Source organism: Artemia sp. Qi Xiang Cuo, chromosome 13 (assembly GCF_049724085.1).
Source record: "Artemia sp. Qi Xiang Cuo chromosome 13, ASM4972408v1, whole genome shotgun sequence".
Classification (NCBI taxonomy): Eukaryota; Metazoa; Arthropoda; class Branchiopoda; order Anostraca; family Artemiidae; genus Artemia; species Artemia sp. Qi Xiang Cuo.
In genome coordinates this window covers 29,540,977-29,560,560 of record NC_142806.1, presented here as the reverse complement: position 1 = coordinate 29,560,560, position 19,584 = coordinate 29,540,977, and the positions used below count along the sequence as shown (strand labels likewise).

At 34.1% G+C, this 19,584-nt stretch overlaps 1 protein-coding gene and 1 pseudogene across 1 annotated transcript in view; one reads left to right on the top strand and one right to left on the bottom strand.

The window, feature by feature from the left end:
* Nucleotides 1–19,584, top strand: part of LOC148945164 (THO complex subunit 2-like) — a 144,880-nt gene that overhangs the window by 6,154 nt on the left and 119,142 nt on the right. The window contains exon 3 of the mRNA XM_089099403.1: nt 19,079–19,204. Within this exon, the coding sequence (XP_088955529.1) occupies nt 19,079–19,204 (126 nt within the window). The remainder of the gene's footprint in view (nt 1–19,078; nt 19,205–19,584) is intronic.
* LOC148945165 (uncharacterized) lies at nt 16,463–17,293 on the bottom strand (annotated as a pseudogene).

Here is a 19,584-nt window from a genome sequence, read left to right as displayed (position 1 = left end):
GCCTTTTTTAAAGTGAAAAGTGATCAGAGGACAACTAATTATGCCCTGGGGGCATATAATGTTTCTTATGGAAGGAGCAGTCATATAAACTTTAGAGGGGGCTCTTCCAATTGGAAATTGAAAGTTTTAGTTCTCTTTTCAAGAATCTGAAAGGACCAGAGGGCAACTAGCCCCCCCCCCCCCCCTGTCCTGCCATGCCCTCTTTTCCACAAATATATCCAATCAAAATCTTGAGATAACAATTTTGTTTAAAATATTCCAAAGACAAATTTTGGGGTCAACACAACCCTCCAGAGCCCAGGAGCAAGTGTTTTAAGCTAAGTGCTGGGCGTCTATAACGTTTTTATGGAAGGGGAGTTTTTTAATGTTTTTTTTTTTTTTGTATAAACATATTATAACGTTCATTATTGTCATATAATCTTTAGAGGGTACTCATTTGATTAGAAATTGAATGTTTTAGTTCTCTTTTCAAGAATCTGAAAGGACCAGAGGGCAACTAGACCCCCCCCCCCCCCCTGTCCTGCCATGCCCTCTTTTCCACAAATATATCCAATCAAATTCTTGAGATAACAATTTTGTTTAAAATATTCCAAAGACAAATTTTTGGGTCAACACAACCCTTCAGAGCCCAGGAGCAAGTTTTTTAAGCTAAGTGCTGGGCGTCTATAACGTTTTTATGGAAGGGGAGTTTTTTAATGTTTTTTTTTTTTGTATAAACATATTATAACGTTCATTATTGTCATATAATCTTTAGAGGGTACTCATTTGATTAGAAATTGAATGTTTTAGTTCTATTTTAAGAGTGAATAGTGACAGGAGGGTAAATACCCTCCCCCCTCCATGCCCTTTTTCTCAAAATGAATTTGATCAAACTTTGATATACTCCTTTTATTCAGAATAGTCCATGTATTATATAACAATGCCTCTGAGGTTGACACAGCCCTGCAAAGCCTGGGGTCAAGGGCTGTAAGTTCTCCAGGGGTATATAAGGTTTTATGGAAAGGAAACATTGTATAAACTTTCAAGGATGCTCATTAGATTGGAAATTGAAAGTTCAAGTTCCCCTTTTAAAGAGTCAAAAGTAATAAGAGGGCAAATAGCTCTCCCCCCCACGCCCTCTTGTTCCAAAATACATCTGATCAAACTTTTGAGATTGCCATTTTGTTCAAAATAGTCCAAAAATCAAATAACAATGCCTTCAGGGTTGACACAATTCCCAGAGCCTATATAGATCAGTTGCATATCAGGTTTTTATGGAAGTAGTAGTCATATATATTTTGAGGAAGCTTATTTGATTGAAAATAGAAATTTCTTGTTCCCTTTTAATAGTCAAAAGTGACCAGATGGCAACTTGACCCCCCCCCACACACACACACAAACCCTCTTTTCCCCAAATGTATTGGATGAAAATTTTGGGATAGTCATTTTGCTCAAAATGGTCCAAATTTAAAAAAACTACGGTTTTGTGTTTGAACCCCCCTCCAGCCTTTTGGAAAAGGGCTATAAATTATGCTTTTTACCCATTGTTAACATATAAAAATTTTATGGAAGGCATGGTTGTATAAACTTTGGAGGTGGCTCATCATATTGGGAATCAATATTTCTTTTGCCCTTTTTAAGAGTCGAAAGTGATCAGAGGGTAACAAGCCCCCCGCCCCTCAGTTTGCCCGCTTTATTCCCAAATGCATTGCGTTAAAATTTTTAAATAGCATTTTTGTTCAAAATAGTCCCAAATTCAAATAAAGAGTCAAAATGATCAAAGGTCATCCCTCCCCCCTACCCATTTTCCCCAAAGGCATCCAGTTAAATTTTGAGATAGCCATTTTGTTCAAAATAGTCTTAAGGCCAAATGATTATGCCTCTGGGGTCGAACACCCCTCCCCCCTGCCCTCAGGGAAAGGGGTGTGAGTCATGCAAGTTGCTTATTGTTACTTTTATGTTTTGTTTACTTTGATACTTGGATTTACTGATTTACGGGTCAACTTTGATTATGGGGGCAAGGGTTGTGAGTTATGCAAGTTGCTTGTTGTTACTTTGATACTTTTTAAATTTGATATGGTTACTTTGATAATAGTTTTGATACTTTTAATTTGAAAAATGATTGATTTTGAAACAGGGAACTTTGAAAAACTTGAAACTTTGGCAGTAAAAAACAAACAGACATTAAATAAACAATCATAGCAAACAAACATACAACAGGTATCATATAAATGAACAAATAAATCTTAGAATGAGTAAAACTTGAATTGAATGTACAAATCAAGCTTAAAAAAAACAATAAATCTTTTACTTTTAAAGAATAAATTAAACCCAAAATGAACAGAAATTAAATAAACAATCATAGCAAACGAACTTACAACAAATAACAATATAAATGAATAAATAAATATTAAAACGAGTAAAACTTAAACTGAATATGAAAATCAAGCTTAAAACAAACAAAAATCACTGCAAACAAGAGTTTGGCTACTGCCCCCTTCCCTAACAGTAAAAGTATAAAGCTCTGTGTCATTGGTGCTTTACTGAAAATAAATTATATTACAAATATTTTCTTTTGTACTTATTACAACATTGAAAATAAAATGAAAATTACAGTGAAATAAAATCTTAAACCGATGAGCTTTCAGCAATTAATATCTTATGTATCAAATATTCCGTTCAATTTTATTAGTTCTTTCCTAGACTATTCAATGCACATATAGACTCAAATCATCTCCTATAGATCTGCCAACATCTTACCTGTAACAATGCAGTTGTAACAAAGTTTAAGTAGTAAGTACTATTACATAATAAAGACTAATTCTATGTTATTTGGTTATTCCCTGTATCTGAAAAATAACATCTTCAACTTGAACTATTTTTAAAAGATTTTGTCCAAATAGTTTCTTTGGTATAAAAACTGAAATAACAAAATTTAGACCAAAGGACAATGTTTTTGAAAAAAATCTTCTATTTACCATAAACTTTGTTTAATGGTAAATTAGTATAGAGTAGTGATACCAAGTGGAGATAAAATTTGAGCTTTTTTTCTCAGATGCCATGTGCCAACAGCCTGTTTTTATAATCCACCATTCAATTTATAACTGAGTTAATACATTGTAGATTATCACATATCTTGAATGTATCTTGAACTTGGGATAATTTTAAAATATTCTGGTCAATTAGCGTGTTTGATATCAAAAGAGCAATGTGAATACAATGTATTATTTGTTTATTTTTTGTCCTTTTTTTACCAAGGCACTTTGTATAGAAGGATTTGTTTTAGAAGCCTCAAAAGGAGCACATTTGATTGGAAAGTGAAATTTCTAGTGCCCTTTTTAAGAGTCAAAAGTGATTGGAGGGGAGATGTCAATCCCAACAGCCCTCAGGGCAAGGGCTGTAAATTAGGCAACTCGTCCATTGTTTACCTATAATGTGTTATTGAGAAAGGTGGGCATGTTCGACCTTTACTTTCCAAAAAGACCAAGGGTATTTAGGTGAGCCTTTCAGAGAATATTGAAGGTAGTGTTGAACTAAATCAAAACATGTTATGTGTGTACAGGTTGTTTAAAGGGCGTAATTTAGGAATGACTGAGTATATTAACTTGGAACTTTTAGGAAACGATAAGGGGAATGATCAATTGATCAAAAAGGCAGTATTTGCTAGCCACTACGACTACTACTAGCATTACTAGTGGAAGTAATACTGCATCGGTAGCGAGTGCTACCAAGGCTGAGGACACTGAAATGAACATCTGAGGAAAAGTTGAGGGGAAAGTTAAACTAAATCGAAACACACTATGTGCATAAAAATTGCTGATAAAGGCGTATCAGCAGTGCTACTACTTCTATTGCAACTATTGAAAGGCTAAGAGTATTAAGACAAAAATTTAGGAAAGTATATGAATATACAGGTTTTCAAAAGGACATATCAGCAATGTCATAGCAGTAGTTAATTGTATTAAGTTGAAACTTCCAGGACTTGATGAGAGGGATGCTCAACTGACCAAAAGGCAATGTGCTGAAACTACTACTTCTACTAATACTAGTGTTAATACTATTGATACTAGTACTAATAATCCTACTACTGTGACTACTATTACCCCTATGCCTAAGCGTATGCAGGTGACCTGCCCTGGAAATTTGGGGGGGGGGGAGGTAAACTGAATCACAACAAGCAGTTTATATGCATTTTGTCAAAAAGGCGTATCAGCAATATCTTAAGACCAGTTTGGTGTGTGAAGTTGAAATTTACAGGACAAAAAAAAACTTACAGAGGAAAATCAATTGACCAAAAGGCAATATTTTTATGCTGTTACTAATACTACTACCACTGCTACATATACTACTACTATTACTGCTCCAACTACTACTTGTAAGGTTAAGAGCATTAAGATGAAAATTTTAAGAAGTATATGAATTTAGAGGTTTTCATTGAATTTAATTTAAAAAACAAAACAAGAAATATATTAGTGTTTTACAAGTTCCACAGTGTTTTTCATATAACAACAACAAAAACAACAAACACTTCAACTTAGTCACCCCTGTAAGGCTCTATGGCCAGGAAAAAACAGGGGAGACACAAAACAAAAATTAAACAAATAGATTCTCTAAATATTTTTAAAATAATGCACTCACATCGCCAACCTAAACAATGCCAAAAAAATAAGTAAACATATTAAAGAATAAAATCCAATCTAGACAGGGAAGTAATACATTATTCCAACTACACAAATAAACAGCATACCCAATCGGGAGACATCAATTCCATGGAAAACAGGGGGAAACTTAATTATTAGCAAGAAATTCTCTAACATATTTTTTGAAGATGAAGAAATGTAATTTGTTTTCAGTAAAGCACCAATGACGCAGAGGGCTTTATACTGTTACAGTTAGGGAAGGGGGCAGTAGGGCCTAGCCAAACTCTTGTTTGTAGTGATTTTTGTTTGTTTTAAGCTTGATTTGCATATTCAATATAATTTTTACTCGTTCTAAGATTTGTTTATTCATTTATATTAGTATTTGTTGTAAGTTCGTTCGCTATGATTGTTTATTTAATTTCTATTCATTTTGGATTTAATTTATTCTTTAACAGTAAAATGTTTATTGTTTGTTTTAAGTTTGATTTAATTTTTACCCATTTTAAAATTTATTTGTTCATTTATATGGTACCCGCTGCATGTTTGTTTGCTACGATTGTTTATTTAATTTCTGTTCGTTTTTGATTGCCAAAGTTTCAAGTTTTTCAAAGTTCCCTATTTCAAAATCATTTTTTTTCTACATCAAAGCTTCATCAAAGCATCAAAACTAGTATCAAAGTAACCATATCAAATTTAAAAAGGATCAAAGTAAAGAAAGTATCAAAGTAACAACAAGCAACTTGCATAACTCAAGACCCTTGCCCCCATAATCAAAGTTGACTTGTAAATCAGTAAATCCAAGTATCGAAGTAAACAAAACATAAAAGTAACAATAAACAACTTGCAAGACTCAAATCCATTTCCCTGGGGGCTGAGGGGGGGGGGGCTGTTCAACCACAGAGTCTAAAGCCTATCAATGCAAGAACTGAGCGTTACAGAAAAAGTTTTGTGCTGGGGTTTGTTGAAATCCAAAATAAATGAAAACTTTGTTTGTTAGCGTTTTTAAATGACAGGCCAGTCGGGACCCTTGTTGTATGTTTTTATAATGTACCTGATGAAGAGGGATGACGTTTCTATAATGTTATGTGTTGATGTAACTGACAAAAAAATGATGTACTGACAATGTTTATAACATACCGACAATGATATATGTTTTCTTTTTTATAATCTACCTAACATAAAACGATAAATTAGGCAGTTTGATGTTGTTTGTAAATAAAGTATCATTCTTATACCAAGAGCGTGTTGTGTTTCAGTCGCCCCCCCCCCCCCAAAAAAAAACTAAAAAACTTCCCTGATAATTTCACCTTCATACCCTAAGGTATAGCTGTAATAGTAGTCACAGTAGTAGTGTTAGCATTACTAGTAGCAGTACTAATAGTATTAACACGAGTACTAGTAACAGCAGTAGTACTAACACATTGTCTTTTGGTTAGTTGAATATCCCTCTCATCAAGTCCTGTATATTTAAATTGCTGTGACATTGCTGATACGTCTTTTTGAAGACTCTCCCAGACCCTGCACAGAGCTGGCATCTTCAAAAAATATGTTAGAGAATTTCTTGCTAATAATTAAGTTTCCCCCTGTTTTCCATGGAATTGATGTCTCCCGATTGGGTATGCTGTTTATTTGTGCAGTTGGAATAATGTATTACTTCCCTTTCTAGATTGGATTTTATTCTTTAATATGTTTACTTATTTTTTGGCATTGATTAGGTTGGCGCTGTGAGTGCATTATTTTAAAAATATTTAGAGAATCTATTTGTTTAATTTTTGTTTTGTGTCTCCCCTGTTTTTTCCTGGCCATAGAGCCTTACAGGGGTGACTAAGTTGAAGTGTTTGTTGTTTTTGTTGTTGTTATATGAAAAACACTGTGGAACTTGTAAAACACTAATATATTTCTTGTTTTGTTTTTTAAATTAAATTCAATGAAAACCTCTAAATTCATATACTTCTTAAAATTTTCATCTTAATACTATTAACCTTACAAGTAGTAGTTGGAGCAGTAATAGTAGTAGTATATGTAGCAGTGGTAGTAGTATTAGTAACAGCATAAAAATATTGCCTTTTGGTCAATTGATTTTCCTCTGTAAGTTGTTTTTTGTCCTGTAAATTTCAACTTCACACACCAAACTGGTCTTAAGATATTGCTGATACGCCTTTTTGACAAAATGCATATAAACTGCTTGTTGTGATTCAGTTTACCTCCCCCCCAAATTTCCAGGTAAGTTCACCTTCATACGCTTAGGCATAGTTGTAATAGTAGTCACAGTAGTAGTATTATTAGTACTAGTATCAATAGTATTAACACTAGTATTAGTAGAAGTAGTAGTTTCAGCACATTGCCTTTTGGTCAGTTGAGCATCCCTCTCATCAAGTCCTGGAAGTTTCAACTTAATACAATTAACTACTGCTATGACATTGTTGATATGTCCTTTTGAAAACCTGTATATTCATATACTTTCCTAAATTTTTGTCTTAATACTCTTAGCCTTTCAATAGTTGCAATAGAAGTAGTAGTACTGCTGATACGCCTTTATCAGCAATTTTTATGCACATAGTGTGTTTCGATTTAGTTTAACTTTCCCCTCAACTTTTCCTCAGATGTTCATTTCAGTGTCCTCAGCCTTGGTAGCACTCGCTACCGATGCAGTATTACTTCCACTAGTAATGCTAGTAGTAGTCGTAGTGGCTAGCAAATACTGCCTTTTTGATCAATTGATCATTCCCCTTATCGTTTCCTAAAAGTTCCAAGTTAATATACTCAGTCATTCCTAAATTACGCCCTTTAAACAACCTGTACACACATAACATGTTTTGATTTAGTTCAACACTACTCTCAATATTCTCTGAAAGGCTCACCTAAATACCCTTGGTCTTTTTGGAAAGTAAAGGTCGAACATGCCCACCTTTCTCAATAACACATTATAGGTAAACAATGGACGAGTTGCCTAATTTACAGCCCTTGCCCTGAGGGCTGTTGGGATTGACATCTCCCCTCCAATCACTTTTGACTCTTAAAAAGGGCACTAGAAATTTCACTTTCCAATCAAATGTTCTCGATAAAAATTACTTAATAGAAAATTACAAATGTTTTCTTTTTTACATATTACAGCATTGAAAATAAAATGAAGTTAAATCTTGAACTGATGAGCTTTCAGCAATTAATATCATTATGTATCAAATTTTCTGTTTAATTTTATTAGTTCTTTCCTAGATTAAATAAAAAAACAAGTTTTTTTAACTGAAAGTAAGGAACGACGTTAAAACTTAAAACGAACAGAAATTATTCCGTATATGAAGGGGGCTGTCCCCTCCTCAACGCCTCGCTCTTTACGCTAAAGTTTTTTTATTGTTTAAAAAAATAGAGTTGTGAGAAAGTCAAACTTTAGCGTAAAGAGCGAAGCGTTGAGAAGGGAACAGTCCCCTTCATATATGGAATAATTTCTTTTCTTTTTAAGTTTTAATGTCGTTCATTACTTTCAGTTAAAAATACTTGTTTTTTTATTTAATTTTTGAACGTTTTTGAATTAATGCAGGTTTTGATTTTGGCTCACCGTACATGAATAATTAAAACAAAATTTGCATGTTATATTTGGTTAAATGGCTTTCTCGAAACTTGTTTAATTTTATTTACGAACGTTTTTATTAGTAATAAATATACGTAACTTAGAATTAACTTACGTAACGAACTTCTATATTCATAAATTTTTAATACGTATATTAGGGGGTTCGCCCCCTAGTCAATACCCTGCTCTGTAAACTATAGTTCGAATTTTTTTTCCAGTTCTTTAAAAATGACCTCTTAATCACAATCAGTTGATCAGTTGAAAAACTTGTTTTTTTTTATTTAATTCCTGATCTTTTTCTTTAATAATGCTGGGAAATCCGGCGCCCCCTTCATAGCAATGTCCCTTCCCCCATGAAAACTTCCTTCATGGAAAGATCCTTCCATATAGCCCCCGACCCTCTCTTTCCCCCACCTACCAGAAAAAATCTCCTCTGAAAAAGTCTGTATACTTCCCAATAACCAATACTATATGTTAACATTGAGTAAAGTTCATAACTTTCAGCCCTCCCCCCGGGGACTTTGGGGGATTAAGTCATCCTAAAAGACATATTTATGATATTTTCGACCATGCTGAACAAAATGGCTATCTCAAAATTTTGATCGGGTGATTTTGGGGAAAAAATGAGCGTGGGAGGGGGCCTAGTTGCCGTCCAATTTTTCTGGTCACTAAAAAAGGGCACTAGAGATTTTAATTTCCGTTCGAATTAGCCCTCCCGCGATATTCTAGGACCACTGGGTCGATACGATCACCCCTGGGGGAAAAATAAGCAAAAAAAAAAACAAATAAACACACATCCATGATCTTTCTTCTGGCAAAAAATGCAAAATTCCACATTTTTGTAAATAGGAGTTTGGAACCTCTACAGTGGGGTTCTCTGCTACGCAGAATATGATGGTGTAATCTTAATTAGGGTTCTAATGCTCTTAAGGGGTCTTTCCCCCTTTTTTCGAAAATCATCCAAATTTTCTCAAGCTCGTAACTTTTGATGGGTAATATTAAACTTAATGAAACTTATATATTTGAAATCAGAATTAAAATCTGATTCTTTTGATGTATCTATTGGTATCAAAATCCCGTTTTTTAGATTTTCGGTTACCATTGAGCCGGGTCGCTCCTTACTTACAGTTCGTTACCACGAACTGTTTGACTGTTCAACGCACATATAGACTCAAATCATCTCCTATATATCTGCCAACACCTTACTTGTAACAATGGAGTTTTAACTACGTTTAAATAGTATGTACTATTACATAATAAAGACAAATTCTATGTTATTTGGTTATTCCCTGTATCTGAAAAATAACATCTTCAACTTGAACTATTTTTAAAAGATTTTGTCCAAATAGTTTCTTTGGTATAAAAACTGAAATAACAAAATTTAGACCAAAGGACAATGTTTTTGAAAAAAATCTTCTATTTGCCATAAACTTTGTATAATGGTAAATTAGTATAAAGAGTTGTGACATCAAGTGGAGATAAAATTTGAGCTTTTTTTTCTCAGATGCCATGTCCCAACAGCCTGTTTTTAAAATGCACCATTCAATTTATAACTGAGTTAAAAAATCATAGATTATCACATATCTTGAATGTATCTTGAACTTAGGATAATTTTAAAATATTCTGGTCAATTAGCGTGTTTGGTATCAAAAGAGCAATGTGGATGCAATGTATTATTTGTTTATTTTTTGTCTTTTTTTTACCAAGGCTCTTTGTATAGAAGTATTTGTTTTAGAAGCCTCAAAAGGAGCACATTTGATTGGAAAGTGAAATTTGTAGTGCCCTTTTTAAGAGTCAAAAGTGATTGGAGGGGAGATGTCAATCCCAACAGCCCTCATAGTAAGGGCTGTAAATTCGGCAACTCGTCCATTTGTTACATATAGTGTGTTATTGAGAAAGGTGGGCATGTTTGACCTTTACTTTCCAAAAAGACCAAGGATATTTAAGTGAGCCTTTCAGAGAATATTGAAGGTAGCGTTGAACTAAATCAAAACATGTTATGTGTGTACAGGTCGTTTAAAGGGCGTAATTTAGGAATGACTGAGTATATTAACTTGGAACTTTCAGGAAACGATAGGGGGAATGATCAATTGATCAAAAAGGTAATATTTGTTCGCTACTACGACTACTACTGCCATTACTAGTGGAAGTAACACTGCATCTGTAACGAGTTCTACCAAGGCTGAGGAAACTGAAATGAACATCTGAGGAAACGTTGAGGGGAAATTTAAAGTAAATCGAAACACACTATGTGCATAAAAATTGCTGATAAAGGCGTATCAGCAGTGCTACTACTTCTATTGCAACTATTGAAAGGCTAAGAGCATTAAGACAAAAATTTCGGAAGTATATGAATATATAGGTTTTCAAAAGGACATATCAGCAATGTCATAGCAATAGTTAATTCTATGTAGTTGAAACTTCCAGGAATTGATGAGAGGGATGCTCAACTGACCAAAAGGCAATGTGCTGATACTACTACTTCTACTAATACTAGTGTTAATACTATTGATGCTAGTACTACTAATACTACTACTGTGACTACTATTACAACTATGCCTAAGGGCATGAAAGGTGAACTTACCTGGAAATGCTGAGGGGGAAGGTAAACTGAATCACAACAAGCAGTTTATATGCATTTTGTCAAAAAGGCGTATCAGCAATATCTTAAGAGCAGTTTGGTGTGTGAAGTTGAAATTTACAGGACAAAACAAAAAACTTACAGAGGAAAATCAATTGACAAAAAGGCCATATTTCTATGCTGCTACTAATACTACTACCACTGCTACATATACTACTATTATTACTGCTCCAACTATTGCTTGTAAGATTAAGAGCATTAAGATGAAAATTTTAAGAAGTATATGAATTTAGAGGTTTTCATTGAATTTAATTTAATTAAAAAAAAAACAAGAAACATATTAGTGTTTTACAAGTTCCACAGTGTTTTTCATGTAACAACAACAAAAACAACAAACACTTCAACTTAGTCTCTCCTTTAAGGCTCTATGGCCGGTAAAAAAAAGGGCAGAAACAAAACAAAAATTAAACAAATACATCCTCTAAATATTTTTAAAATAATGCACTCACATCGCCAATCTAAACAATACCAAAAAAAAATAAATAAACATATTAAAGAATAAAATCCAATCTAGACAGGGAAGTAATACATTATTCCAACTACACAAATAAACAGCAGACCCAATACAAAGACATCAATTCCATGGAAAACAGGGGGAAACTTAATTATTAGCAAGATATTCTCTAACATACTTTTTGAAGATGCCAGCTCTCTGCAGGGTCTGGGAGAGTCTTCAAAAAGACGTATTAGCAATGTCATAGCAATTGAAATTTACTGGACTTGATGAGAGGGATATTCAACTATCCAAAAGACAATGTGTTAGTACTACTGCTGCTACTAGTACTCGTGTCAATACTATTAGTACTGCGACTAGTAATGCTAACACTACTACTGTGACAACTATTACAACTATACCTTAGGGTATGAAGGTGAAATTATCTGGGAAGTTTTTTTTTTTGGGGGGGGGGGGGGGAACTGAAACACAACACGGTCTTGGTAAATGAATGATACTTTATTAACAAACATCAAACTGCCGAATTTATTGTTTTCTACCAGGTAGATTATAAAAAAGGAAACATATAACATTGTTGGTATGTTATAAACATTGTTGGTATGTTATAAACATTGTTGGTACATCATGTTTTTTGTCTGGTACATCAACACATATCATTATAGAAACGTCATCCCTCTTCATCAGGTACATTATAAAACATACAACAATGGTCCAGACTGGCCTGTCATTTAAAAACGCTAACAAACAAAGTTTTCATTTATGTTGGATTTCAACAAACCCCAGCACAAAACTCTTTCTGTAACGCTCAGTTCTTGCATTGATAGGCTTTAGACTCTGTGGTTGAACAGCCCCTCCTCAGCCCCCAGGGAAAGGGATGTGAGTCTTGCAAGTTGCTTATTGTTACTTTTATGTTTTGTTTACTTTGATGCTTGGATTTACTGATTTACAGGTCAACTTTGATTATGGGGGTAAGGGTGTGAGTTATGCAAGGTGTTTGTTGTTACTTTGATACTTTCTTTACTTTGATACTTTTTAAATTTGATACTTTGATGAAACTTTGATGTAGAAAAAAAATTGATTTTGAAATAGGGAACTTCGAAAAACTTAAAACTTTGGCAATCAAAAACGAACAGAAATTAAATAAACAATCGTAGCAAACAAACATGCAGCGGGTACCATATAAATGAACAAATAAATTTTAAAATGGGTAAAAATTAAATCAAGCTTAAAACAAACAATAAATCTTTTACTGTTAAAGAATAAATTAAACCTAAAATGAACAGAAACTAAATAAACAATCATAGCGAACGAACTTACAACAAATACTAATATAAATGAATAAACAAATCTTAGAACGAGTAAAAATTATATTGAATATGCAAATCAAGCTTAAAACAAACAAAAATCACTACAAACAAGAGTTTGGCTAGGCCCTACTGCCCCCTTCCCTAACTGTAACAGTATAAAGCCCTCTGCGTCATTGGTGCTTTACTGAAAACGAATTATATTACAAATGTTTTCTTTTGTACAAATTACAGCATTGAAAATAAAATGAAAATTAAAATGAAATTAAATCTTGAGCTTATGAGCTTTCAGCAATTAATATCATTATGTATCAAATTTTCTGTTTAATTTTATTAGTTCTTTCCAAGACTGTTCAATGTACATATAGACTTTAATCATCTCCTATATATCTGCCAACACCTTACTTGTAACAATGCAGTTGTAACTATGTTTAAATAGTATGTACTATTGCATAATAAAGACCAATTCTATGTTTTTTAATTATTCCCTGTATCTGAACAATAACATCTTCAACTTGAACTATTTTTAAAAGATTTTGTCCAAATAGTTTCTTTGGTATAAAAACGGAAATAACAAAATTTGGACCAAAGGACAATGTTTTTGAAAAAACCTCTAATTACCATAAACTTTGTTTAATGGTAAATTAGAAATCAAGCAGAGTTAAATTTTAAGCGTTTTTTTTTTTTTTTTTTTTTTTTTTTTTTTTTTTTTTTTTTAATCTCAGATGCCATGTACCAACAGCCTGTTTTTACAATGCACCATTCAATTTTAACTGAGTTAAAACAGCATAGATTATCATATATCTTGATTGTATCTTGAACTTGGGATAATTTTAAAATATTCTGGCCAATTAGCGTGTTTGGTATCAAAAGAGCAATGTGGATAAAATGTATTATTTGTTTATTTTTTTGCCTTTTTTTTACCAAGGCACTTTGTATAGAAGGATATATTTTAGAAGCATCAAAAGGAGCACATTTGATTGAAAAGTGAAAGTTCTAGTGCCCTTTTTAAGAGTCAAAAGTGATTGGAGGGGGGATGTGAATCCCAACGGCCCTCGGGGCAAGGCTGCAAATTAGGCAATTCGTCCATTGTATACATATAATGTGTTATTGAGAAAGGTGGGTATCTTTGACCTTTACTTTCCAAAAAGAACCAAGAGTATTCAGGTGAGCCTTTCAGAGAATAGTGAAGGTAGTGTTGCATTAGATCAAAACATGTAATGGTTGTCTAAAGGGCGTAATTCAGTATATTAATTTGGAACTGTCAGGAAACGATAAGGGGAATGATCAATTGACCAAAAAGGCAGTATTTGCTCGCTACTACGACTACTACTACCATTACTAGTGGTAGTAATACTGCATTTGTAGCAAGTGCTACCAAGGCTGAGGACACAGAAATGAACATCTGAGGAAACGTTGAGGGCAAAGTTGAACTAAATCGAAACATACTATGTGCATAGAAATTGCTGATACAGGCATATCAGCAATGCTACTACTTCTATTGCAACTACTAGAAAGGCTAAGAGCTTTAAGTCCCACCCGTAAGGCTCTATGGCCAGGAAAAAAACAGGGGAGATACAAAATAAAAATTAAACAAATGTATCCTCTAAATATTTTAAAACAATGCACACACGTCGCCAACTTAAGCAATACCAAAAAATAAATAAATAAACATGATAAAGAATAAAATCCAATCTAGACAGAGGAGTTGTACATTATTCCACCTACACAAATAAACAGCTGACAACAATCGGGAGACATCAATTCCATGGAAAACAGGGTAAGTAATTCTCTAACATACTTTTTGATGATGCCAGCTCCGTGCTGGCTCTGGGAGAGTCTTCAAGAAGACGTATCAGCAATGTCATAGCAGCGGCTAATTGTATCATGTTGAAATTTCCAGGACTTGATGAGAGGGATGTTCAACTGACCAAATGACAATGTGTTAATACTACTGCTGCTACTGTAGTTGTTAATACTATTAGTACTGCTAACACTACTACTGCGACTATTATTACAACTATACCTTAGGGTATGAAGGTGAAATTATCAGGGAATTTTTTTCAGAGGAAGGGGAGGGGATGAACTGAAACACAACACGCTCTTGGTGAATGAATGATACTTTATTAACAAACGAACTTTTTTTAGCATCAAACTGCCGAATTTATCATTTTCTGTCATGTACATTATAAAAAAGAAAACATATAATATTGTCGGTATGTTATAAACAATATCAGTACATCAGGTTTTTTGTCAGGTGCATCAACACATCAAGGAGGCACACTTGTGCCTCTTTAAAGAGGTGACCCACCACAATGTTAAGTGATCTCCGGTCCTAGCGGTCGCAGAGAGACGGCGGTGATTGCATTTTGTAGCCTAAGCTCAAACTAAGAAATATGTAAAATTTCACCTCCCTCCGACTTTATCTTCAGGGGGGAAATTGGACCGGAAGTTTTGACCCTCCCACCACAGCCCCCTTTAACGTTGTCCGATCGGGCTGAAATTTAGAGGATAAGCTTTCCTAGGGCCTGGGTGCTTATTCCCACTTAATGTTCATCAAATTATTTTTTTGTTAGCCACGCCTACAGGCCACAGTAGGCAACGGATCCGGGTGAATGATGACTCATTCGAAGCTGAATTCGACCTGTTAGGGCCTTTTGATATTTTCAGACCGAAAAAATTATCCCCCGAATTTACATTTACGAAAAGCCTCTTTTTCCTATAAGAGCCCATGTTAATTTTTGAAATTCCTAAAAGCATAGTATTTCATTATTAAATTAGATCAAAATAGTCCTCTTAACCTGACAAGACCGACTGCAAGCTTCCAAAAATTTCAGCTCTTTCCCAGAAGTTTTTTTTTGTCGAAAAACGAAAATCTTACTTTGTATTTGCTTGCGTCGAAAATAGATTGCAGAGACTAAAAATAAATTATCAACAGTCTCTGATGGTACAGTGGTCACTATTGTTGTCTGTTATGTGGAAGACTCGGGTTCGATTCCCCGTAGGAGTAGATTTTTATATAGAATTTAAAGCCCCCCCCCCCCACTTTAACTCATGACATGATCAGCTAACAGTTAGTCAAGCAATAATAAGTAATAAACTGTACAAAAACGTGCAGAAATTATTTGAAAAAAAACTACGTTTTCTAAAGAGTTAAAGAGGCTGAGTCACAAGTTCAAAGATTAAAACGTACTGGGATTAGGAGGTACATTTTCGGGGCTGCGGCCCCCCAAACCCCCGCTTCCGTATACGAAAGGGGCTGTGCCCTCCTCAACGCCTCGCTCTTTACGCTAAAGTTTGACTTTCTTACAACTCTTTTTTTTAACAATAAAAACTTTAGCGTAAAGAGCGAGGCGTTGAGGAGGGCACAGCCCCTTTTATATACAGAAGCGGGGGTTTGGGGGGTGGCAGCCCCCCAACTGTACCTCCTAATCCCTGTACGTTTTAAGGTTCGAACTTGTGAGTCAGCCTCTTTAACTCTTTAGAAAACGTAGTTTTTTTTTCAAATAATAACATTAAAGAAACATTATCCCTCTTCATCAGGTACATTATAAAAGCATACAACGATGGTCCCGTCTGACCTGTCATTTAAAAACGCTTACAAACAAAGTTTTCATTTATTTTGGATTTCAACAAACGCCAGCACAGAGCTCTTTCTGTAACGCTCAGTTCTTGTATTAATAGGATTTAGAAGTGGAATTTTTTGCTTTTGATCGAGGTAGACGGGGCTTGGGTGGGCAATAAGGGGCTGGGAGTAGATATTGAACTCGTGGTTTAAGACACAGATATTTTCCAAAATTAGAGCAGAGTAACACGTCAGGCTGCCAAGGTTTGGAGGTGAAATTCCTTGGGGAGGAGAATGTAAGGCACTTTGCCTTAACCGTAAATAATTCTCAGGGCTCTCTTCTGGAAAATTTCTAGCCTATTGGACTGATCCACCGTAAGGACAAAATGCCATACCGGGCAAGCCTTCTCAAGCAGTGGACGGACAAAAGATATGTAAAGGCGGATAATATGTGCTTTTAGGCATGAAACTTTAGCAAATTGCTTAAGGAGAGACAGAGGTGCACTAGCGTGTTTAATAATAGAACAAACGTGGGCCTCCCATTTCAAATCGCTCGTCAGTGTGACCCCTAAGAGTTTAGTTTTTGCTGTAATTATTTCATTACGTATTGGAGTTGTAAACGATGGCTTTGATTTAAGAAAACTAAGGGCCATAATATTATAATTTTGGGAATTCACTTTCATTTTTGACTGGGCTGCGTCACTTGCAACGTCTTCGAGAATTTCCATTGCACTGCTGTTAATATTTCTTTTGCACCTTTCGAACAATGACATATCATCCACAAACTTTTATCGATCGGCTGATTCATTAGCAAGATTGTTGATCATTACCAAAAGTAGTAAAGGACCTAAAAGTGTACCCTATGGAACTTCGCAAGAAATAGAGAGTGAATCAGAATCAACATTTTTATACTTAACAACTTGACTTCTATTCGACAGAAAATATGCAATAATATTGATTAGAAAATGAGGTCCTTTAAATTCATTCAGCAATTTTTCAACTAAAATATTATGACTTACAAGATCAAAAGCCTTTTGGAGGTCAATTAGAAGGAGATTGAGCCAGGTATCTGGCTCGTCAAGTAGTTTATATACAGTATCGAAGAGACTGGCCAGGTAATGTGTCGTTAATAAACCTTTCATGTTTCCGAATTGTTGTTCATCTACAAGTTCTAGGATCGTGTCTTTAAGCCAATCTACTGCGAAGCTTTCACACAGCTTATAGAATATTGGTGTTGAGGTAATTCGTTGGACTCAATAGAAATTCAAAATAACCCCTTTCTTCTGTATTGGTGTGACTTATCCTTTTTTTCCAACACTTAGGAAATGAACCATTTCTAGTAAGTTTGTTAAAAATATTTGACAAAGGTTTGTATGCAAGTTGTCAAATGGCGTATCAGCAGTTGTTCAGCAGCTGTTCTTAATATATTGATGATAGGCCCTTTTGACAACCTGTATACACACTGCGTGTTGTAATTCTGTTCACCCCCCCCCCACAAAAAAAAAAAAAATTATCTGATAAATTCACCTTCATACTCTTAGGAATAGTTGTAATAGTAGTCATGATAGCATTGGTATTACTAGTAGTAGTAATAAAGTAAGTAATTAAATTAAGCAATACTATTGTGTTAGGGTTAAAAATTGTTGAAAAAACCTCCAACATACAAATAGCAAGCCAAACAATGGATTCTTACAGAAAAAAAAGATGGAAAATATTTGTTTTTTTTTCCATGAAAAAGGCTATGTCAAGAAAAACGAACAGAAATTAATTTGAAAAACTTGTTCCACAAAATAATTTTTTTAAGAAAAGTAAAGAGCTCTATGAAATGAAAATTGAGCAGAAATTCAATTAATCTTCCAAACATAAATCACCATCCTTAAATCACCATCAATAAATTAATGAAGCCCAAAACGAACAGAAATTACAATAAATAACCGAGTTAAAGTCAAAACGAGCAGAAATAAATACGAGTACGGCTGACAACCCCCATGCCTTCTCAATACCAGAAGATAATTTGCACTTTACTGAAAACAGAATACATCTTAAATGTTTTGACTTTTTGACTTTAATCAATAAAACATTATTATGGCTTTAAGGAATGAATATCAGTATATGTATATGAAGATGTCAACCCACATTTTTTTTTTCAGTAAAGTGCAAGTTATATTTCAGTCTCGAGAAGGCTTGGGGGTTGTCAGCACTTCAAATATAAATAATGTGCCTTTAAAACACTTAAGAGTGATCCAAAGTTTATCCATACTGGAGTCCATACTTAAGTCCAAAAGATCAGCAGAATCGGATTAATTGTACCAAAGTCAGATAAAATTTCGAAAGAAAAATATTTGCGCCAACTTGTGTCTATGTTACATTTGTTATTCATCGGAAAAAAGAAGTAATGAAAATTCTTGCATTAAAAATATTGCAATTATAGGTTTTAATATTTGCCTACGTTTTATTCTTGAATATTTAAGAAGCAATGAAAACCACTAGCGATAATGAGACACCCTCTTTCTAAAGAGGTCTTAAATTTTCTATTATGTATAAATTTGTTTTTGTGTAACATGTTTCCATAAACTGTTTTATTAAGTTGAGCAAGACTCTCGTTAACAGTTTTGTTATTTACATTGAGTATCTTATGTTCTCTATTTTGGTGGTAAGAGAAAGCCTCGAGGATGCACTATAATACATTTATGTATTATAAAAAGATTGCTTCTGTGTATTACTGATTCAGCTTGTCCCGGTTGTGGGTAATACTACCTAATTAAGACAGATCTTTTGGGAAGATTGGACCTGCATTTTACCTTATTTAGATCTGTCTCTCATGCGAGAATTCGTGATATTACGCATTAGTAATCAGGTAATGTCATAAATGTTACAGATTTTCTTTTTTCTATAAATAATCATAAATTATTATATTTATTTTGTAGAAAAAGGATCCTGATATTGTGTCGTCATTTACTGATGCACTAAGTATTGTTGATGGTAATTTCGGTATTTCTAATTGTCTTGGCTCAAAAGAGAAGTTTTTTCAGCTGGTCAAAGAGTTTGAAAAGGTAATGTAGTTCAGCGTTATTTGTTTTAAGTTTTTTTTTGTATTTCTTTATCAGGGCTGCCACTCCTAGCTAGTTTTAGCCTTTTTTCTTGCAAGTGACTTCTGCTATGATCACTTGTGCAGATGTTTTTTTCTACTTTCTTTTTGTCTTCAATTTCTTAGTCTTCACAAATAATATCTAGCTGAAAACTCATATAGTTTATTTTGAAGTCGCTCAAAGACGGGATAAAAACACACTTTGGCAACTACGAACAAGGAACAAACAGAAATGATCAAAGGTGGGAAGACTTATGGCATTCAGTAGAGAAATCACGAATACGCTTCTCAATTAGAACATATGATATTAGAAGTGTTGAGCGGTTAAGAACTGCGAAGATTAAC